The sequence below is a fragment of the Erythrolamprus reginae genome, chromosome 7 (assembly GCF_031021105.1).
Source record: "Erythrolamprus reginae isolate rEryReg1 chromosome 7, rEryReg1.hap1, whole genome shotgun sequence".
In the NCBI taxonomy this organism is placed as follows: domain Eukaryota; kingdom Metazoa; phylum Chordata; class Lepidosauria; order Squamata; family Dipsadidae; genus Erythrolamprus; species Erythrolamprus reginae.
In genome coordinates this window covers 10630159-10654725 of record NC_091956.1, presented here as the reverse complement: position 1 = coordinate 10654725, position 24567 = coordinate 10630159, and the positions used below count along the sequence as shown (strand labels likewise).

Genomic DNA, 24567 nt, shown 5'->3' with positions numbered 1-24567 from the left:
ACCATTCTTGTAGCCCGTCTTTGGACCCGGTTCAATTTTGTCAATATCTTTTTGTAGGTGAGGTCTCCAGAACTGAACACAGTATTTCAAATGTGGTCTCACCAGCGCTCTATACAGCGGGATCATAATCTCCCTCTTCCTGCTTGTTATACCTCTAGCTATGCAGCCAAGCATCCTACTTGCTTTCCCTACCTCCTGATTGCACTGTTCACCCATTTTGAGACTGTCTGAAAAAAAAAGTCCCTTTGGAGCAACCATAACCTGGAGTCCTGGACGACTGAGAATTTCCATACATGATTCACGGGAAGCCGGTTTCTGAAACACAACTGGGTTAAAAACAATGCATGTTCTCTTCAAAAGCCTGGCCACCTGATTTATAAGCCCACCTGTAAATGGCAGATCCTGGATACGATCCAGTGTCATAACTGACTCTTACACGTCCCCGGTAAAGCTCCACAGCTATGTGGTCCTCGCCTCCTTTATACAGCAGAATGCCACTGTCTTCATCTGTGGAAATCTAACAGCAGACCATTTGAAATTACAAATAATGACATTGAAGGTGTTTTATTTTTTAAAGGATATTATTATTTATTTTTTAATAATAAATATTATTTTTATTCTTTATAATAATATTTATTTTTTATTTTTTTATAATATTTATTTTTTTAAAGTCTGTCCTCTGCACCTCTATAACTGTCTGGTTTGGTGCTGCAACCCAACAGGACCGACACAGACTTCAGAGGAAAATTAGAACTGCAGAAAAAGCAATTGCTGCCAACCTGCCTTCTGTTGAGGACCTGTATACTGCACGAGTCAAAAAGAGGGCGGGGAAAATATTTACTGACCCCTCGCATCCTGGACACAAACTGCTTCAATTCCTACCCTCAAAACGTCGCTACAGAGCACTGCACACCAAGACAACTAGACACAAGAACAGTTTTTTTCCGAACGCCATCACTCTACTAAACAAATAATTCCCTCAACACTGTCAGACTTTCTACTAAATCTGCACTTCTATTCTACTAGTTTTTCTCATCATTCCTATCACCCATTTCCTCCCATGTTGACTGTATGACTGTAACTTGTTGCTTATATCCTAAGATTTTTATTAATATTGCTTCTTCATTGCTTATTTGACCCCTATGACAATCATTAAGTGTCGTACCACATGATTCTTGACAAATGTATATTTTATTTTATGTACGCTGAGAGCATATGCACCAAGACAAATTCCTTGTGTGTCCAATCACACTTGGCCAATAAAATTCTATTCTATTCTATTCTATTCTATTGCCAACAACCAATTCACCCTTAAGTGAATGCCGACGTGGCTTGGACAGCTTAGTTTCAAGCTGATTTTCACCACCGCTGGTCTAGGGCTCTAAATCGGTTCCCTGCAGGGTGTGCCAACCCCAAACAAGTCCCCAATGGTGTCTCTCTTCTTCATTGTCCCTTCAGAGCAGATCTGGGTCAGTTCCATAAGAACCGACCGCCCCAGGCGGTGGAAATTCAGGATTCCTGCAGAGCACAGTGAACTCCATAACTCTGTGGCGCTTGGCCAGGCCCCTCCCTGCTAAGCACATGAATGTTGATCCCATGTCCGTAGGGAGGCTGGGAGGGTTGCAAGTACAAGGACCATCCAGATGTCACTTATGTGAGCGGCACTCTTCACTTTCAACCATCATTAAACAAATGGTTTACTACATTTTTCAGAGTATAAGACAGACCATTTTCCTCCCTAAAAGAGGCTGAAAATTCAGGTGTGTCTTATACAGTAGTACCTCTAGATACGAGCTGCTCCACATGCAAGTATTCCAAATTACGAGCAGAGACGCAAGCAAAATTTCTGTTCGACACCCGAGCTCAAATTCGGGATACGAGCCGAGCGTCCACTAGGTGGCGCAAGAATTCAATGTTTCCAGTTATCTCGGCGCGAAAAGCAAAGTCTAAAGGCATTCGTTCGAGATGTGAATTGATCGACATACGAGCTCGGGTCTGGCACACATTAAACTCATATATCAAGGTACTGCTATACTCTGAATATACCTTTTTCGAAGCTTTTTTCCCCCAGCCCTAACTAGGTGCTAACAGTCTTCCCAACTCTTACTTTGCATGTTCTCTCATTGTTTCTCTCCCCAAAGAATGTTTTCCAAGCTCTAAGTCTTTGCAGGTTTTTTTTCATTGCTCTGAGTAAATTTCTTTCCATCCCTAACCAGGTGCTAACAATGTTCCGAGCTCTTACCCGCTTGGGAGTTCTTTCATTGTTAATCTTTGCGAAGAATGTTTTCCAAACCCTAAGTCTTTGCAGGATTTTTTTTTCATTCCTCTACTTGCTCCAAATGATTCTTTCCAGCCCTAACCAGGTGCTAATGATGCTTCCAGCTCTTACTGACTTGCAAACTCATTATTACTCTCTCCAAATAAAGTTTTTTTAAAGCCCTAACCAGGGGATAAAATAATGTGCTGAAACTGACCAGACTAAAGATGCTATCCAGATGAATATCTGGTAAGCAGGTTCTTTTTCCTCCTCCAAAACTAAGGTGCGTCTTATACTCCAGTGTTATGTTATGTGTGTCTTATACTCTGAAAAATACAGTATATACCTAGGTATGTTTTGGCTATTTTATATTGTTTCTCAGGCAATTTATCTGTACAGGGAGTCCTGAACCTACAACGTTTAGTGATCACCCTATGTTTCAATGGCACTGAAAAAAAGCATTCCTTAGGTGACCAATCCATTTATCATTTAAACATATGAGTTTGCTCACCGAAGTCTAGGCAACAAGCATCCAGCAGAGAATGGCTTGTATTGAGGCAGAAATCATGGTTTTAAAGCTTTGTTCAATCATACCACCCCAGCCTCACATCCCTTCTGCTGAATGGCGTTCAATTCCCACACCCCATTTCTCACAGTCCTTTGCCCTTATACTGCCTGGAAATGACATCACACCCCAAAGAGGCTACGGTTATGCTAATCCCAATACACGAATCCCAGCGACCGATTAGGTCCCACAGAGTTGGTCTTCTACGGGTCCCGTCGACTAAACAATGCCATCTGGCGGGACCCATGGGAAGAGCCTTCTCTGTGGCGGCTCCTACCCTCTGGAATCAGCTCCCTCCAGAGATTAGGACTGCCCCCACCCTCCCTGCCTTTCGTAAACTCCTCAAAACCCACCTCTGTCATCAAGTGTGGGGGAACTGAGACATCTCCCCCTGCCTATGTAGTATTTGTGTATGATAGGATTGTATGTATGTTTTTATATATTGGGGTTCCTTGCTTTTAGACTTTTAAATGTATTATCGTTATTTTTAGATTTTAATTATTAGATTTGTCACCATGTACTGGTTTTATCACTGTTGTGAGCCGCCCCGAGTCTCCGGAGAGGGGCGGCATACAAGTCTAATAAATCATAATCATAATCATAATCCCTTTTACTATGCAGCTCCTCTCGCCTTCTCAATAATCTCCTATAGCGAGGGTCAATCCACTGGCTTTCCATCCTAATGTCTTCCTCAGTTTCTGACTAGGACCCCTCCACCATTGTCATATCAGCCCCCTCTAGTGGTTCCTCAGGCTCACTCAGGTCACTTTCTCCTTCACTCTCACTCTCTGCTTCATCTGACAACCGCACTGTCCCAGGGTATCCAGAGGGGCCTGGCTCATCGTCTTCAGAATCTGACATGACCTGAGGTGGACAAGGAGCACTCACAACACCAAGTGTCCTGAGGAGGCATTTATGGGCTCAACAATATATATATTTAATTTATATTAATGATTCGCATAGTTTAAACACTTCATAACAAATTTACCTGGAGGGTGATATTGGTGTGCGGATGAATCTTGGTTGACGGGATTTGCAGGTATGTTTCTTTCTGGACAAAGTTGATGCTGACTAGCTTTTCGCATTTCTCCCCCTGGTAACCTGACAGGCATTGGCAGCTTGGCTCACTGGCCTTCATAATGCACTGGGCTCCGTTCTGACATTCATAGTGATCACACGGGCTTGTGCGAGGCAAGACCATCGGTGGCGAAAACTCACAGAAAAGTCCGCTAGAGGCAAGCGAAGAAATAACTTTGGTTGGGTTTCTTCTGCCTGGCATGACAGCTGAGCAGTGATTAAAGTCAAAGTAAAACACACGGACTGGAGTTTCAGAAACGCCAAAATATATTTCCTTAACAAGTTGGCTGAGAGCTGCAGTTATGACAAAAGAATGTCTGTTTACTGCCAAAGAGTCTGAGTTATTTTCAAGGCCGATAACAACGGTCCAAAAGCCCCCAAGGTTTGTAAATAATGTCTCTGAACTGGGCTGAAGCAATGCTACTCGATACTTTTTGCAATAGCTACAGTCTTTTATAAAATAATTGTGCAAAGGCTGAGTTTCCCCAAGGAAGCAGCGATGTTGGTTTAGAGAAAACTCTGGATCTGTTTCTCTTTCTTTGTTAAACCATGAACGATAACGCCTGCAAAGAACACTCCCACACAAACCTCCCCTTTTTAGAAGGTAATTTTGCACGAGGGCTCCAAAATCCCTCTTGCACCAAGGAGCCTCAGTGGTACAGTGGTTAGGGGGCAGTACTGCAAGCTACTTCTGCTGATCACCGGCTGTCAGCAGTTTGGCAGATTGAATCTCAGTAGGCTCCAGGTTGACTCAGCCTTCCAAGTAATATGCTTATTCTCTGTTAACGGATTAGAGGGAGCTTTAAAGCACTGTGAAGCAGTATATAAAGCCCTACATGGCATCGGACCAGATTAACTATGGGACCGCCTTCTGCCACATGAATACCAGTGACCGGTCAGGTCAACAGTCGGCCTTTTCCAGGTCCCGTTGACTAAACAATGTCATTTGGCAGGGCCTAGAGGAAAAGCCTTCTCTGTGGCGGCCCCTGGAATCAGCTCCCCCCAGAGATTCGTACTGCCTCCACCCTTCTCGCCTTCCACAAGAATTTGAAGATGGACGCACTTATGTCAACAGGCTTGGGGACACTAATATTTACAGCCCCTGCCTATGAATGAATGTGTGTTGAATGGGAAATATGTTGGTGGACTGAATATGACTGTTGGGGATTAAATTGGGGGTTTTAGACTGTTTGTTTTAGTTTTATTGGATTTCAGAACTGTATTTTTTCATATGTCGTAAGCCGCCCTGGGTCCGTGTAATATTTTGAGTGTCTGTGCGACGTTTCGGTGAAATCACATTCACCATCATCAGGCTGAAGTTTTAAGCTTCGTGCTGCTGTAAATATATATATGTGTGTGTGTGTGTGTGTTTTCGTAGATTTTCACGGATACAGGTATGATGGTCTTGGCATATTCGGGTTTCTTCCCGTGTATGGCGAACAAGGACAGAAACACCAGCCTGAAGATGACGAGTGGGACCTCATTAACTGCCTTGAAATGGCCCTGGGTTGGGCCTAGAGGCAAAAAGGAGTTGTGACGTTCCTTCAATATACCAGGGTGATCCGACATAATATATATATTATGGCTCCGTACAAGACTTGAACCGTACAAGACTTGAACCTGCAACCTTTGCCTTGTAAGGCAGAGAATTAACCTCTAGGCTACAGTATCCAATCCTTTCAGCTCTGTACCAGGGAAGGGTTACATTTTATACACACACACACACACACACTTATATTTATACTATAACAATAATAAAAACAACAACAACAACAACAACAATAATAATAATGTCTAAATGCTCTTGCTATAGTTACTGCTCTCGAGGCAGGTTTCACCTAATCTACACCTTTGGGCATCTTGGTTTTCTTACCAGGCATAAGAAAATGGAATTTGCTGATTATTTATATAATGATTGCTACATATATAGCGATAATCATTCCTGACAATGTTACCTGGCCCAGAGACCAAATTTCCACAGGAAAAACAACCATGTTCCGAAGATATCAAGAACCTATCAATGTGCCCTTCTATTCTCCACTGACTCAAAAGCTTCTTCGTCAATTCCAGCACCCGTTTTGTTGCGCTCCTTCTTGACGGTCCTTACCTGTATCCTTCAGGGCATACACAGGTATAACCATTCACAGCATCCGTGCACTGAGCTCCATTTCTACATTTGTTGTCTAGGCAGTCATCATAGTCAATATCACAATGTTCTCCAACGTAGCCCGGTGTGCAACTACACCTAGAGACATGGGAGAAAATGGAATAAATGAATGAATGCAATTCATAGTTTAAGGGCATATTTTTTCCCCTCCACCTTAAAAAACATACATAAATGGGACACACATCTACCTTCAATGCCTAACAGTGTGCTTATAAAATCTTCTTATATAAATAAATTAATAAAACATCCTGAATCTATTTTCATTTCAACAATTGAGCCGGGGTGGCACAGCAGGTAGAGTGCTGTACTGCAGGCCACTGAAGCTGACTGTAGATCTGAAGGTCAGCAGTTCAAATCTCATCACCGGCTCAAGGTTGACTCAGCCTTCCATCCTTCCGAGGTGGGTCAAATGAGGACCCGGATTGTGGGGGCAATAGGCTGGCTCTGTTAAAAAGTGCTATTGCTAACAGGTTGTAAGCCGCCCTGAGTCTAAGGAGAAGGGCGGCATAAAAATTGAATGAATGAATGAATGAATGAATGAATGAATGAATGAATGAATGAATGAATGAATGAATAAATAAATAAATAAATAATTCCACCTATCTAACAACTAAGCTAAGAAGAATAAAAATTTCATATAAAATAAAAATGACATTGTTGAAAGAAACTAATTTTAATCTAAAAGTAGAAAAAGAAAAACTTGCACAATTTTTCTCCAATTCTAGCATTCATATTCTTAAAATCTTAAACTCCTTTAGGTCTGTGTTACATAATTACCTAATGCTGCCTCTCTTTCTGTCAAACAGATTACTACAATCATATTTATTTATTTATCTATTTATCTATTTATCTATTTATCTATTTATCTATCTATCTATCTATCTATCTATCTAGGTAGGTAGGTAGGTAGGTAGTCCAATACATAATATAGGTTTCAGAGGATATAAACATATACAATAGTACAATATATAAATGAAAGATTAGAAGAAAAAATATGGGAATAATATGGAGGAAATACTAGAGTTTATACACATATACATGTAGTTAGTAGAAATATAAGAGAAGTATTAGGGCAGGGGATGGAAGGCACGCTGGTGCGCTTATTCACGCCCCTTACTGACTTCATAGGAATCCGGAGAGGTCAACCGTGGATAGTCTACGGGTAAAATTTTGGGGGTTAGGGGATGACACTACAGAGCCAGGTAGTGAGTTCCATGCTTCAACAACTTGATTACTAAAGTCATATTTTTTACAGTCAAGTTTGGAGCGGTTAATATTAAGTTTGAATCTGTTGAATCTCTTGTGTTGTTGTGGTTGAAGCTGAAGTAGTCGTTGACAGGGAGGACGTTGCAGCATATGATCTTGTGGGCAATGCTTAGGTCGTGTTTAAGGCATCATAGTTCTAAGATTTCAAGACCTAGGATTGAGAGTCTAGTTTCACTGGGTATTCTGTTGCGAGTGGAGGAGAGAAGGGGTCTTCTGGTGAAGTATCTTTGGACATTTTTGAGGGTGTTAATGTCTGAGGTGCGGTATGGGTTCCAAGCGGATGAGCTGTATTCGAGGATGGGTCTACACTCTATATTACTTTCTGATTTATGTATGTATGTATGTATGTATGTATGTATGTATGTATGTATGTATGTATGTATGTATATATGTATTCATTCATTCATTCATTCATTCATTCATTCATTCATTCATTCATTCATTCATTCATTTATTTATGATGCCGCCCCTCTCCGTAGACTCAGGGCGGCTCACAACAGTAATAGAAAAAACAATGTAGAATACAAATCTAATAATTAAAACTAAAAACCCATAATTTAAAAAAACATGCACACAACATACCATACATAAACAATATAGGCCTGCGGAAGTTATATCAGTTCCCCCATGCCTGATGACAGAGGTGGGTTTTAAGGAGTTTGCGAAAGGCAAGGAGGGTGGGGGCAGTTCTAATCTCAGGGGGGAGCTGGTTCCAGAGGGTCGGGGCCACCACAGAGAAGGCTCTTCCCCTGGGACCCGCCAAACGACATTGTTTAGTCGATGGGACCTGGAGAAGGCCAACTCTGTGGGACCTAATCGGTCACTGGAATTCGTGCGGCAGAAGGCAATGACCCTTTCTTCACTGACCCTCCAGATTAGTTTTGACTCAAAATTGGATCCCCAATTGTAACACAGCCAGAATTGTTATTACTGCTGTTATTTGGGGGAGAGGAATTGGGTTGAAATGTCAAGGTGAAACAGGGTGCATTCGAAACGAAATATTTTAGCATTTGTTTAAGGTCAGTCTATTGACTGCACACATTGTCTTGCAATTCATTATCTGTAACTTTTGCCTTGCTGGTCATTTTATCTTGGTGATGTGACATTCGATCAGAAATTCCGATGGAAGATTTGGAATTATATCATGAATCATTCTGACAGGTCCAGGGGGTGGTTGCCAAGCATAATTATTCCAAAATGAACAGACTTGTGAACCTGAATTGGGGAATTCTACCTGTATCTCTCAATGGACTGCTTTGAGGTTACTCAACTCAAAATAGAGAACAAAGTAGAAGCACATACATTAAATTAATAAGAAATGCATTTTCATCCAACAATGGAAAGGGAGATGATGGAATTAGCTGTATGATCTTAGGCATTATGTTTTTACATTTGCTCTATGGTTAATTTTCATTCATCGTGTTTTACAGAACTAGAAGTACTAAATATTTGGAATTAACTGAAACAATGGCATTTTATTTGTAATCATCATATTATCGAAACAGCCTAGGGAATTTAAAGGTGATATATTTAAATGAAGCAAAAACAATCCCCAAATCTAAGTTTGGCTGGAGGGTGGAAAAAAGTGGTGATCAGAGGATCAGGTTTTCAAATCTACTTATCTAAAACCCATTAAAAGTTGCTTTGCAACTTGTACATGCTAATGAACAATAATAATTAATGCCACTTAATTAAGGATTACCCTTCTTTGGACCCCCTTATTGTGCAATCGTTTCCAACCTGTCACTCTAATAGCCCGTTTTGTCATCGAAGCTTCTTTTTCCCAGTGTTATCTTAATTATTCACTCCCCACCACGTCGCTGATGCTTCGTGAATTTGTTACAGAAGATTAAAAGCTTCCTTGATGTTGTGGTTAGCTCTGGCCCAGCTCCTGCCCCAAGGAATGTGGAGGTGGAAGTGGGGGAGACATCCACATGCCGCAGGCCTGTTTTGCTTTCAGTAGAATCTGTCTCCTCTGACCAAGGAAGTGTGAGTGACAGGGAAGAGGGGAGTTTGGCAGACAGCCCAGAAGGAGATCAATCATCTGTATCATCCCTGAATTCTGAACAAGAATTAATGACACATCCACGCATGCGTAGAGTGATGCATAGGAGACAACAACTGAAGGATTATTACAAGAGAAAATGGGGCCACCTGTGGTTGGGTGGAGCTGCTGTAATTAGTGCTACAGAAAAAAGTGCAGCCTGGTGTGTTAGCTTCATGGCAGTTTATCTGATTCATGGTTTCGTCAAGATCGTGTTTTTTTGCTGTTCAGGATTGTGTGTGTGGACTCTCTGGACTTTAGAATTGGACTCAATTTCCCAGTTATTGGGTGAGCAATTGGATTGCATTTCACCTGTGCCTTGTGTGTACCAGAAAATCCCTTTGGCATTTAAAAAGGGAGCTGTTTCTGTTTATAAAAACTTTTGGGTTTTCCTTTTATCATGTGGTGTGTGTCTTCCTGGACTAATTACCCTGTAATTACAGGCGGTTGAAACACGCCGGCAGAACACTTGACATCCATCTCTGGGCTTCATTTAAGAGTAGGGACAGTCCTCGACTTGCAACAGTTCAATTAGTGACCATCTGAAGTTACAAGGGGCCTGACCAAAGTGACTTACAACTGTTTTTCACATCTACGGCCACTGGAGCGTTCCCCATGGTCACGTGATCAAGATTTAGGTGTTTGGCAACTGGCGTGTACTCCTGACGGTTGCGATGCCATGTGCAACCTTCTGACTGTCAGATTCATTTAACAACCTGTATTAACAACCTGTATTAACAACTGCAGTGATTCACTGAACAACAGTGGCAAGAAACTTGGTAAAATGACAGTTAACAAGTGTATTCGAGGACTGCCTCAGTTGTATCCCCATGAGAGGATTTTCATGTAAGCTCCAACAGAACCAGTGGAAAAAAAGGAAAGAGAAGGAAGGAAGGGAGGGAGGGAGGGAGGGAGGATGAAATTATGACTGCAAGATTACTTCAGAGTAGCAGTAGAATAGAATTAGAGTAGAGTAGGAGTAGAGTAAAGTAAAGTAGAATAGGAGTAGAGTAGAGTAGAATAGAAGTAGAGCAGAGCAGAGCAGAGCAGAATAGGAGTAGTGTAGAGTCGAGTAGAATAGAATAGGAGTAAAGTAGAGTAGAGTAAGAGTAGAGTAAAGTAGAATAGGAGTAGATTAGAGTAGAGTAGAATAGAATAGAATAAAATAGGAGTAGTGTAGATTCGAGTAGAATAGAATAGAAGTAGAGCAGAGTAGAATAGGAGTAAAGTAGAACAGAACAGAACTGAACAGAACAGAAGTGAATGGAATAGAATAGAATAGAATAGAATTCTTTATTGGCCAAGTGTGATTGGACACACAAGGAATTTGCCTTTGGTGCAGATGCTCTCAGTATACATAAAGAAAATACAGATTTGTCAAGAATAGAATAGAATAGAATAGGATAGAACAGAACAGAACAGAAGCGAATGGAATAGAATAGAATAGAATTCTTTATTGGCCAAGTGTGATTGGACACACAAGGAATTTGCCTTTGGTGCAGATGCTCTCAGTATATATAAAGAAAATACAGATTTGTCAAGAATAGAATAGAATAGGATAGGATAGAACAGAACAGAACAGAACAGAAGCGAATGGAATAGAATAGAATAGAATTCTTTATTGGCCAAGTGTGATTGGACACACAAGGAATTTGCCTTTGGTGCAGATGCTCTCAGTGTACATAAAAGAAAATGATACATTCATCAAGAATCAGGATGTGCAAGACTTTTAACTTTTTACATTGGGAGCTTGAGTTTTTAACAAAAGCCTCGTCTGTAAAACTCAGCTACTGGAAGGCCCGAGGCCGAGAAGGAACCTCCCACAAAGAAAAGGCTTACTTGTATCCCTTTGGGGTCAGGATGCACTTGGAGTCGTGCTGGCAAGGGTTCAGGTCCTGCGCGCAGAAATCCAACTTCTCCTCACACAGCTCCCCTGTAACAAAGCACGGAGAGTTAGCGGGGCTGCAAGGGTCAGAGGGTCAGCGGAGCAAAAGAACCCACGCCCCAAAGGCCCACGTTTCCCCCTTAACGCCTGGTAGAAGCTAACACACCCTTTGTTGCCAGCCTGGCTTTCCATTTGCACATTTAGCATCTGTGTGTGACCGCTTCCACCTTAAACTACTCTCAGCTTACTAACGGTATCCTACCAACTGATCAATCAACTAATTTAATGTATTATATTTTTAATACCAACTTGGGATTTAATAATCACTTGGGATTTAAAACGGGTTGTGCTGTCTTTTAAGCCTGGAGGTTCACAAAGGATTGGTCGTAGGCTGATATTTCATTGTTCTAGGTCTTGGACCATAAAAGCATTTTGATTGAATGAATGTTCTCTCTCTCTCTCTCTTTCTCTTCTATCTATCTATCTATCTATCTATCTATCCATCTTTCTCTCTCTGTCTGTCTAATATCTCTCTCTCTCTCTCTCTCTCTCTCTCTCTCTCTCTATCTATCTATCTACCTATCTACCTATCTACCTATCTCTCTCTCTTTCTCTCTCTCTCTGTCTAATCTCTCTCTCTCTCTCTCTCTAATCTATCTACCTATCTACCTACCTATCTATCTACCTACCTATCTACCTATCTTCTATCTGTCTATCTTCCATCTATCTATCTATCTATCTATCTATCTATCTATCTATCTATCTATCTATCTATCTTCTATCTGTCTAATCTATCCATCCATCCATCCATCCATCCATCCATCCATCCATCCATCCATCCATCCATCCATCCATCTATCTATCTATCTATCTATCTATATATCTATCTATATCTATCTATGTGGTCATAAGTCCAATGCTACCTGTACAGTAGTAATGGCATTTTTTATTTAAAAAAGGTTCTTTGTTTCTGAAATGATTCCCAAAATACTTTTAGGATACTCTGTAAATTTAAGACCCATCCGATATATCGGACAGAGAGATCTGAACATCACAGGTCAAGAAGCGTCCAAAGCCAGGAGCCCTAAAGGTTCGTCTTTTAGGCAATGGCAATTCCAGCAGCTGGACTCAAGAGGGAACTGAGATAAGAGGGATGAGAGCAAAGGCGATCCACTGACCTTTCTCCACCTCGTTCAGGTTAGCAGCTGGGCAGCAACAAAAGGCAGAAAAAAGACATTTACATTCAAGCGAAACAGCACAGGGCGAATAATAGCAAGGCACGTTTAACGGAAGCAGAGCGATTCAGACATAAGTGACAATGGGTTTTGGGGTTTGTTTATTGCACAGTAAACACAGATAGGTTCCATGTCAGCGTTGGCACAGGAAGCGGGTGGGTTAAGTGGAAGGCAGGAGGGGTTTTTTAAGGGCATAGGAGAATGAGAAGAGGCATGGAATAGAATAATAGAGCAGAAGTAAACGTTTTACACACAAAGTCCACGCATGCCTTCTATAACTTTGTGAACTGTCAACGACTATTTCAGCTTCAACCCCAACAACACAAGAGCTCACAACAGATACAAACTCAAAGGAAACCGCTCTAAACTTGACGGTAGGAAATAATACGCAACTTGAAATGCTAGGCTTACAAAGGTTGGAGCTTTGTCGCCTTAAACACGACCTAAGCATAGCCCATAAAATCATCTGCTACAATGTCCTTCCTGTCAACGACTACTTCAGCTTCAACCACAACAACACACAAGCACACAACAAATACAAACTCGAAGTAAACTGCTCCCAACTTGACTGCAGGATATACAACTTTAGTAACCAAGTAACTTGATGCCTGGAACTCACTACCAGACTCTGTAGTATCATCACCCAAACCCCCAAAACTTCGCCCTTAGACTATCCACTGTTGACCTCTCCCGATTCCTAAGAGGTCAATAAGCGACGTGCATAAGTGCACCAGAGTGCCTTCTGTCCCCTGTACTAATGTTTCTCTTTTACTGGTATTGTGTATATAAACATTGTTGTATCTTTGTATACCACCAATACATATTTGACTAAACCAAGAAAGAAACAAACAAATTTAAACAACCAACTCAAAGACTCGAGATCCATCCCACGCCTTAAAGGATCGAATGGTAAAGACTATAATGACGACATAGTAAATGCCAACCTCTTTAACACTTTCTTCAGTTCAGTCTTTGTAAACAGCAGTGGCTCTTGCCCAATATTTCCTAGTTGTACCACAATCAACTTCAACGATCTAACACAAATTGATTTTAGAGGAGATAACATTAGAAAGGCATTACACAACCTAAAACCATCTCTGTCTATTGGACCTGATGGACTATGTGCATACTTCTTAAAAAAGCTCTCCAACCTTGGCTGAACTTCTAAGCATAATTTTTTTAAAAAATCCTTCAGGACTAGCTCCTTACCCACCTATGGTTACTAGCCAGTCATCCCTATCTTCAAAAAAGGAGATCCAAGTAACATTTAAAATTACAGACCAATCTCTTTATCTTCCGTCGCCTGCAAAGTCATGGAATCTGTCATAAATCAATTCATTACCTTCCACCTAGAAACCAACAATCTAGGAAAAAATTATCCTGTAATCTGCAACTCTTACACTGCAAAAACATATGGACCACTCAACTTCATCAAGGTAAAATACTGGACACAACAATCCGAGTCCTCGTTTTATCAACCTCGGTAGGCTGAGTCAACATCGACCCATCAGGACCAAACTCCTGGCTATGGGCAGAGTACACCTGCAATTCTGCATTCTAACCACTAGGCTGCCCATAACTCTATACAGTGGTACCTCTACTTACGAACTTAATTCGTTCCGTGACCAGGTTCTTAAGGAGAAAAGTTTGTAAGAAAAAGCAATTTTTTCCCATAGGAATCAATGTAAAATGAAATAATGTGTGTGATTGGGGAAACCACACGGAAGGTGGAGGCCCTGTTTCCTCCCAGGAGATTCCTAGAGAGGCCCCACAGAGGCAAAAAAATCTTGAACACCCAGTTATTATCTAGAAAGGTTCATAAGTAGAGGCTTCTTAGCTAGAGTCACCACTGTATTTTAAAAAAAGAGAATAAATGGATACAAAATTAGACTCCAGAGATGGCAATATTCAGAAAGTAGAATTTACAGCAGATAGCTAATTCCCCAGGATTATTTTCCCCCCTATTAACTCAAGACGGTCACCTTTGAGCTGAAGAAGCACACAGACCAATTTAATCATTAAACAGCTCAATTGGAACAGAATGGGTGACGTGACCCCCGTCCGTCACAGATTAAAACGGAGAGAAAGAAACGGAGCACGTACATCAGGGCAGGCAGACAATGAAAAGCAGAGCTGTTCTGGGCCCGTATCGAACTGGTAGGCGTTTCCAGATGGATGGGGCTGCTGATTAAAGAAACGGAGACGAAAGCAAAGTGCCCTTGTGCTGACTGTGGCCTGGGTGAAGTTTTATCAGAATATCCCCATAGCAACCCTTGGATCTCAAGATGGCAATGTTTCTTTTCACTAAGACTATTATTCTCTCTAGATAACAGAAGGATGGATATCTATTATGTTATTACTTATGAATATGCATGCATCATTTCCCCTTAATTGCAGTTATAAATATGAGTTTATTTATATTCAAATACAGTATATTAATTACCGGTAAATACTATATTATACTATGCTATGCTATGCTATGCTATGCTAAAACACTATATACTATACTATACTATACTATACTATACTATACTATACTATACTATACCATACCATACCATACCATACCATACCATACCATACCATACCATACCATACACCATACCATACCATACCGGCCTTCTCCGGGTCCCGTCAGCTAAACAATGTCGTTTGGCGGGACCCAGGGGAAGAGCCTTCTCTGTGGCGGCCCTGGCCCTTTGGAACCAACTCCCCCCAGAGATTAGAATTGCCCCCACCCTCCTTGCCTTTCGTAAGCTTCTTAAAACCCACCTCTGCCGTCAGGCATGGGGGGACTGAGATATTCTTTCCCCCTAGGCCTTTACAATTTACACATGGTATGTTTGTATGTATGTTTGGTTTTATAATAAGGAGTTTTTTAGTTGTTTAGTATTGGATTGTTACATGCTGTTTTTTGTCACTGTTGTTAGCCGCCCCGAGTCTGCAGAGAGGGGCGGCATACAAATCCAATAAGTAAGTAAGTAAGTAAGTAAGTAAGTAAGTAAGTAAGTAAGTAAGTAAGTAAGTAAGTAAGTAAGTAAATACCATACGATACGATACGATAATATAATACAGTGGTACCTCTCTATTAAGAACGCCTCTACTTAATAACTTTTCTAGATAAGAACTGGGTGTTCAAGATTTTTTTGCCTCTTCTCAAGAACTGTTTTCTACTTAAGAACCCGAGCCCAGAAAAACTTCCCAAGAAATTTGAGAGCGGCACGAAGGCCCGGCCAGTTTCCTGCCATTCCCTCTGGGTTTCTCTCTCTGGCGCAGTGTATGGGAGGCAGCCTCGCGCCGGCTTTATGGGAGGCGCGGGTTCCTCCTCGCCGCCTCAGAGTCCCTCTTTTTTTTTTAAGCATTAAAGTCTTGAATTTTTTTGATTCCTCTCCCCTCACCTTTTTCCTTCGGCAGCGACTGTCCCCCTCCTCTTCTTCCTCCTCCTCCTCTCACCCAAATTCTGAGTTTTTATTTCTTTCCCGATGGGTTTGTACCCATTACTTGCTTTTACATTGATTCCTATGGGAAAAAATTGCTTCTACTTACAAACTTTTCTACTTAAGAACCTGGTCACGGAACGAATTAAGTTCTTAAGCAGAGGTACCACTGTATAATATAATTCTGGGACTGTGTATGACTGGACTTTTTAAGTTGACTATGATATTTGCTAAAGTAAATACTATTTTATATATACTTTAATGTATCTGGTTTGTACGACTGAAACATTACTCGTAACTTTGAGCATGTGCCTCTTTGATAACTCAAGGGTCATGCTGCATACTCCTTAACACTATTTGAAACATGTGATTAGGTCACTGTTAAAAAGTTGGAATTGTGCAGACTGCTAAAATTTACAACAGAAATGTGTATTAATGTGCACTCCGTGGCTTGCATTGGCTGCCGATCAGTTTCCGGTCACAATTCAAAGTGTTGGTCATGACCTTTAAAGCCCTACTTGGCTTTGGACCAGACTACCTCTGGAACTGCCTGCTACCGCACGAATCCCAGCGACCGATAAGGTCCCACAGAGTTGGCCTTCTCTGGGTCCCGTCGACTAAACAATGTCGTTTGGCAGGCCCCAGGGGAAGAGCCTTCTCTGTGGCGGCCCTGGCTCTCTGGAACCAACTCCCCCTGGAGATTAGAATTGCCCTCACCCTCCCTGTCTTTCGTAAACTACTCAAGACTCATTTATACCGCCAGGCATGGGGGAGTTGAGATATTCCTTTCCCCTAGGCCATTACAAGTTATGCATGGTATGTCTGTGTGTATGTTTGGTTTTATAATAAGGGTTTTTAGTTGTTTTATTATTGGATTGTCACATGCTGTTTTTATCATTGTTGTTAGCCGCCCCGAGTCTACGGAGAGGGGCGGCATACAAATCCAATAAATTATTATTTATTATTATTATTAAATATTTCAAATAAATAAATAAAATCCATGGTCCTCATCATTATTAAAAAATTCTGAAAGCACCTCAACTATTTTCCTGACTGCTATCTGTATAAATCTCTGAGCAAAAAAGGCTAATCCAGATGTAAAATATGTCTCACTGGCTTTACTTTTATTTTTCCTACTCTTTTCCCTCTCTTTATCTCTGTTACTTTGTTCGTCTGAGTGCAAAATTATATAATAAGAATAATGAAGCAAGAAATCTTTCCAGCATAACACAATATAACACCAAGATGGAGATTTTAATATAAGGTAGTTTAGCTTAAGAACTGAGCCTTTGTTATAAAACAAATTACTGCTCTCCCTTCATTTTTTACATTTCCAACGTTAAATTTAATTTTGAAAAGTCAGTCATAACACAGGCAACATCAGTAGCCAAAACTATAATTAATAGTGACAGAATATCCATTTTATATTATCTACACTGCTCAAAAAAATAAAGGGAACACTCAAAGAACCCATCCTAGATCTGAACAAATGAAATATTCTCATTGAATCCTTTGTTCTGTACAAAATTGAATGTGCACAACAGCAGGTGAAATTGACTGTCAATCAGTGTTGCTTCCTAAATGGATAATTTGATTTCAGAGAAGTTTAATTCACTTGGAGTTATATTGTGTTGTTTAAGTGCTCCCTTTATTTTTTTTGAGCAGTGTATATTCAATGCTGCAAGGCACCTAAATAACCAACACTCCGCAGTCTGCATTGGTTGCCAATCAGTTTCCGGTCACAATTCAAAGTGTTGGTTATGACCTATAAAGCCCTTCATGGCACCGGACCAGATTATCTCAGGGACCGCCTTCTGCTGCACGAATCCCAGCGACAAGTTAGGTCCCACAGAGTGGGTCTTCTCCAGGTCCCGCCGACTAAACAATGTCGTTTGGCGGGACCCAGGGGAAGAGCCTCTCTGTGGCGGCCCCGGCCCTTTGGAACCAACTCCCCCCAGAGATCAGAATTGCCCCCACCCTCCTTGCCTTTTGTAAACTTCTTAAAACCCACCTCTGCCATCAGGCATGGGGGAACTGAGATATTCTTTCCCCCTAGGCCTTTACAATTTACGCATGGTATGTTTGTATGTACAGTATGTTTGGTTTTATAATAAGGTTTTTTTTACTTATTTTAGTATTGGATTGAATTGTTTACATGCTGTTTTTATCATTGTTGTTAGCCGCCCCGAGTCTACGGAGATGGGTGGCATACAAATCCAATCAATCAATCAATCAATCAATCAATCAATCAATCAATATAATATTTTAAATCTAAGTATTTTAAATCTAAGTATAAATACCATTGCAGAGAAGTAAAACATTGTACGAAACCTCGAAGGAAGAGCAGTAGATTGTTCATATAGCCAATAATATGTTAAAGGTTGAGTTAATTATATATTAACCCTTTATGGATATATTTTTATTTTCTACTAATGTCACTCACTATTCTGTCTATTCTTTTCATTAGCAATGTTGTATCTTTGGTTGTACTTTGTAGAAACATAGAAACGTAGAAGACTGATGGCAGAAAAAAAACCCTCCTGGTCCATCTAGTCTGCCCTTATACTATTTCCTGTATTTTACCTTAGGATGGATCTATGTTTATCCCAGGCATATTCATCATCTCTTCTTGTTATTATATTTATCCATAATTTATATTTATGTAAAAATAATACGCAACTAGACTTGAAATGCTAGGCTTAGAAAGCTTGGAGCTTTGTCGCCTTAAACACGACCTAAGCACAGCCCATAAAATCATCTGCTACAATGTCCTTCCTGTCAACGACTACTTCAGCTTCTACCAAAACAACACACGAGCACACAACAGGTACAAACTCAAAGTAAACTTCTCCCAACTTGACTGCAGGAAATACAACTTTAGTAACCGAGTAGTTGATGCATGGAACTCACCACCTGACTCTTTCGTATCATCACCTAACCCCCCAAAACCTTACCCTTAGACTCTCCACTGTTGACCTCTCCCAATTTCTAAGTGCACCAGAGTGCCTTCCCTCCCCTGTCCTAATATTTCTCTCTTACTAGTATCATGTATATAAATATTACTATAACTTTGTATACCACCAATACGTACGTGACAAAACAAACAAATAAACAAACTAATAAATGAAATAAACAATCCCCAAGGCATGTCATGTAAACTGCTCCCAACTTGACTGCAGGAAATACAACTTTAGTAACCGAGTAGTTGATGCATGGAACTCACTACCAGACTCTGTAGTATCATCACCTAATCCTCAAAACTTTACCCTTTTAGGCTATCCACTGTTGACCTCTCCCGATTCCTAAGAGGTCAGTAAGGGGTGTGCGTAAGTGCACCAGTGTGCCTTCTGTCCCCTGTCCTAATGTTTCTCTCTTACTAGTATCATGTGTATAAACATTGTTATAGAAACATAGAAGACTGACGGCAGAAAAAGATATGATCCATCTAGTCTGCCCTTATACTATTTCCTGTATTTTTATCTTAGGATGGATCTATGTTTATCCCAGGCATGTTTAAATTCAGTTACTGTGGATTTACCAACCACGTCTGCTGGAAGTTTGTTCCAAGGATCTACTACTAGGAGTCTTCGGAGAGGGGCGGCATACAAATCTAATAAATTATTATTATTATTATTATTATTATTATTATTATTATTATTATTATTATTATTATTACTCTTTCAGTAAAATAATATTTTCTCATGTTGCTTCTGATCTTTCCCCCAACTAACTTCGGATTGTGTCCCTTTGTTCTTGTGTTCACTTTCCTATTAAAAACACTTCCCTCCTGGACCTTATTTAACCCTTTGACATATTTAAATGTTTCAATCATGTCCCCCCTTTTTCTTCTTTGTATATCTTTGTATACCACCAATACGTACTTGACAAAATAAATAAGTAAAATTTGACGTGCCTAAAAGTTGCTATGCTTGAAACCCATTTTTAGTCCAATATATATATATACAGTATATATTTAGGAAGGTTGCTTCACCCTCCTGCCAGAAATGTAGTTTGGGTCATAATAGCTTATTACCGCTGGCGGGATCAAGGAAAAATAATCCAGGTTCGGTTTTCAAACACAGTGCTTGTGGATGGGTTTAAAGTAGCTTCTACCAGGCACCGACTGCATAAGCCGAAAAGCCCCCACTGAGCGTCTACAGTCCTTTAAGAGCCTCCAATAAGCAGAAGGATAATAAAGGATGAACTGAAAGGTGAACTCGTGTGCTTGGATTTTGGAAAGATTTCTGGCAAAGAACCTCAGTACAGAATCCTGAACAAACGAGGGAGGCAGCCGGATGAGTGGATTTTATGTGGGTCAGTTGCTGCCCAAACAACAGGAAATGCAGTGATACCTTGTCTTACGAACTTAATTGGTTCCGGAACGAGGTTCTTAAGGTGAAAAGTTTTTAAGATGAAACAATGTTTCCCATAGGAATCAATGGAAAAGCGATGAATGCGTGCAAGCCCAAAATTCACCCCTTTTGCCAGCCGAAGCACCCATTTTTGCGCTGCTGGGATTCCCCTGAGGCTCCCCTCCATGGGAAACCCCACCTCCAGACTTCTGTGTTTTTGCATTGCTGCAGGAGAATCACAGCATCGCAAAAATGAGTGCTTTGCTGGCAGCGGGTTCCTTAGTGAAATCTGAGCATCGCAAAAACACCCCACATCCAGACCTCTGTGTTTTTGCGATGCTGCAATTTCACCGAGGCTCCCTTCACTGGGAAACCCCACCTCTGGACTTCTGTTTCCAGTGAAGCACCCATTTTTGCGCTGCTGGGATTTCCCTGCTAGGATTCCCCTGCAGCATCACAAAAACATGGAAGTCTGGAGGTGGTGTTTCCCATGGAGGGGAGCCTCAGGGGAATCCCAGCAGTGCAAAAACGGGTGCTTTGCTGGCAACGGAAGTCCGGAGGCGGGGCATCCCAGCGGCAGCGGTGGGTTTGTAAGGTGAAAATAGTTTGTAAGAAGAGGCAAAAAAATCTTAAACCCAGGGTTTGTATCTCGAAAAGTTTGTATGACGAGGCGTTTGTAAGACGAGGTAGCACTGTATCGCCAATAAATAAAACTGGACAGTAGGGCAGAAAAGACAGCTACCAAATGCCAAAGGTGTTTTCCCCAGAAGGCAAAATCTGGACTTGGCTGTTCTTTCAAGATGTTTCGCTTCTCTATTTTCTATTTCAGGTGATACGTAAATAGGGCATCAGATGGCTCTCTCATTTCCCCTTCAATATCTTTATTAGAGCTGCTGTTTTTTTTAAATGGCACAAAATTAGGTGTCAACATAAAGGAGGTGAAGTTTGCAGACGATATTTTTTTTAAAAAAAATCTTGGGTGCAGCCAGTGGTGGGCTGCCAAATTTTTTATTGCCACACTGTGGGCGTGGCTTATTTTGCAGGTGTGGCTTGACCAGGTGGGAGTGGCTTGACAATCATGCAACTGGGGCTGGCTTAAAGGTCATGTGATTGGGTGGGGAGGGGCTTACTGACCAAGATATGTTTTTAAATAGGGGCTTGGACTCTTTTTTTCCAGTTGATGAAGTCCCATTATTTGAATAGCCACAAAAAGGACAAATGATAGACAGCGTTATTTGTTGAGGAGCACAGTAACATTTGAAGGTTTTGTCCTGAACCCACAAGGTTCAGTAGGATAACAGATTAGGCAAGAAGCTCAATTTTCTTTCGTTGCTATAAAAGTTCAGTTCTAGAGAATGATTAAAATGATTAAAGCATTTATGGATAAAAGCATACCATTTAATTATTTGCTATTTTAAAAGTAATTAAGGATCATACTAAGGCACTAGAGAAGGAAGAGCAAGAGAAAAACTATTTAAGTATTCAATAAATAGTGCATAAACTTAATACCCCCACTGCGTGTGTGTGTCCCCCCCGTAGGGGCAGCAGCCGACCACTGGGGGCAGCATTCAACAATAATGACACCACGGGTCTAATGATATCACCATACAAAATTTGCATATCTATCCTATATCTATCTATCCCAGAAAAAAAAAACCTAACTACTTTAAGTAGGTTATACAGAAGAACACTGGAATAAAATACACTCCAGGAGATAACTAAAGGATCATGGCGGAACTGAGACATCTCCCCTGGGCATATACAATTTATGCATGGTATGTTTGTATGTATGTTTGCTTATTAAATGGGTTTTTTTAAATATTTTAAACTATAACTTAGATTTGTCATAGAAACATAGAAACATAGAAGTCTGACGGCAGAAAAAGACCTCACGGTCCATCTAGTCTGCCCTTATACTATTTTCTGTATTTTATCTTAGGATGGATATATGTTTATCCCAGGCATGTTTAAATTCAGTTACTGTGGATTTATCTACCACGTCTGCTGGAAGTTTGTTCCAAGGATCTACTACTCTTTCAGGAAAATAATATTTTCTCATGTTGCTTTTGTTCTTTCCCCCAACAAACTTCAGATTGTGTCCCCTTGTTCTTGTGTTCACTTTCCTATTAAAAACACTTCCCTCCTGGACCTTATTTAACCCTTTAATATATTTAAATGTTTCGATCATGTCCCCCCTTTTCCTTCTGTCCTCCAGACTATACAGATTGAGTTCATTAAGTCTTTCCTGATACGTTTTATGCTTAAGACCTTCCACCATTCTTGTAGCCCGTCTTTGGACCCGTTCAATTTTGTCAATATCTTTTTGTAGGTGAGGTCTCCAGAACTGAACACAGTATTTCCAAATGTGGTCTCACCAGCATTCTATATAGCGGGATCATAATCTCCCTCTTCCTGCTTGTTATACCTCTAGCTATGCAGCCAAGCATCCTACTTGCTTTCCCTACCGCTTGACTGCACTGTTCACCCATTTTGAGACTGTCAGAAATCACTACCCCTAAATCCTTTTCTTCTGGAGTTTTTGCTAACACAGAACTGCCAATACAATACAATGAATTGTTTTATTTTGTTGTGAGCCACCCCGAGTCTGCAGAGAGGGGCGGCATACAAATCTAAATAATAAATAAATAATCAATCAATCAATCAATAGAATACGCACCAAAGTTTTTCCTCCTCGGAATATTTTAAAAAGAATATAGCAAAAGCACTAAATATTTGATACTACACATCACTACCGCAGCTAGGATTATCTTTGCACAATTTTGGAAAAAATCCAGAAATCCCTCCAGAAAGTATAATAATTTTAAAAGATATCTGAATGTGCCAAAATGGATAAACTCACAATAGAGCTAAGGGGCCAAAAAGATTTGGTTTCTTGCGAAACCTGGGAATAATGGCATCATTGGATGGAATGTAGGAAAAAAAGAAAAGCAAAAGTAAGAATCATAATATGTAAATATATGAATGTATAATATATAATATGTAAAGATTGATGTATAAGAAATTTGGAAAAAGAAGAACTAATGTAATGTGAAAAAGTTATAGAGAAAACAGAACTATGTAACAATGTAGAATTGTTCTAAGAACTAATGCAATGACTAGTTTATAAAGAAAAGTTTGAAAATCGATAAAGTTTATTTTTTTTTAAAAAAGAATACAGAATAACCAAGTTGGAAGGGACCTTGGAGGTCTTCTAGTCCAACCCCCTGCTTGGGCAGGAAACCCTCCACAACTTAAGACAGGTGGTTATCCAACATCTTCTTTAAAACTTGCAGTGATGGAACATACACAACTTCTGAGGTTCCACCGATTAATTAACAAAGGAAATTTCTCCTTTGTTCTCTCCTTGATTTATGCTTCTATCTTAATTTTTTTGTGTGTGTATAAGGTATGAGTTTTCTTATCATGCAATTTAGGTTGCACACAGGTATAAACAGCAGAAGAAGTTGGGATGAAGAGACACTTTTGACAATTGAACTAGAAGAAGAAGCAGGGATCAAATTTATTAACACACAGGATGATCCCATCAGATTATGGAGTCTGTGATATATTAAAATAAGATCGTCTTCATACCTGTGTATTCTGGCGGGCAAAGGCAAGTGTAGTTGTTTATCCCATCTACACACGTGGCATTGTTTTCACAATCGTTATCTTCGCAATCATCAATGTTCACTTCACAGTTTTCACCTTCAAACCCATCGGCACAGGCACACCTGTAAAAGGAAACGGACCAGATCTTCCAACAAAGAAAATAGGACACACAATCATAGTTCCCTCTAAGCTGAGCAGTGAGCAATCGCTCACTTAAAAATCATCATCAACTCAGAGTTTTCCAAACCTGCCCAGAAGCTGAGAGGGAAAGAGTGAGAGGGAAGGAGAGAGAGAGGAAGAGAGGAAGAGAGAGAAACAGATAGAAAAAAGAGAGGAAGGAAAAGAGAAAGAAAAAGAATGGGAGTAAGGAAGAGAGACAGAAAATCAAAATCTAGTTTGAAACTAGCTCAACTATTTAAGTGGCATTTTGATATTGATAGAGTTGCCCTATTATGAGCTCACTGTTATAGACACACAGTACAGTATTTTATTTTGAAATTCTCTGAGGCAAAACAGGGTGGGTTTTTTATTTGTTTGTTTGTTTGTTTGTTTGTTTGTTTATTATTTCTGTGCCGCCCAGTCCTGAAGGGACTGCCGCTCAGACACTATACTTTTCCGCCCACCCACCCAAAAAATTAGAGGGACCACTGCACACAATGTTTGAAATGTGCAT

At 40.4% G+C, this 24567-nt stretch overlaps 1 protein-coding gene across 2 annotated transcripts in view; it reads right to left on the bottom strand.

Moving 5' to 3' along the window:
* The window catches only part of SLIT2 (slit guidance ligand 2), a 284549-nt gene that overhangs the window by 14595 nt on the left and 245387 nt on the right, over positions 1 to 24567 (bottom strand). For both annotated transcript variants that reach the window (XM_070756973.1, XM_070756974.1), the window contains exons 28-32: positions 23877 to 24016; positions 11216 to 11309; positions 6007 to 6144; positions 3811 to 4051; positions 387 to 517 (exon numbers count right to left, since the gene is read on the bottom strand). In XM_070756973.1, coding sequence (XP_070613074.1) covers positions 387 to 517; positions 3811 to 4051; positions 6007 to 6144; positions 11216 to 11309; positions 23877 to 24016 — 744 coding nt within the window. The remainder of the gene's footprint in view (positions 1 to 386; positions 518 to 3810; positions 4052 to 6006; positions 6145 to 11215; positions 11310 to 23876; positions 24017 to 24567) is intronic.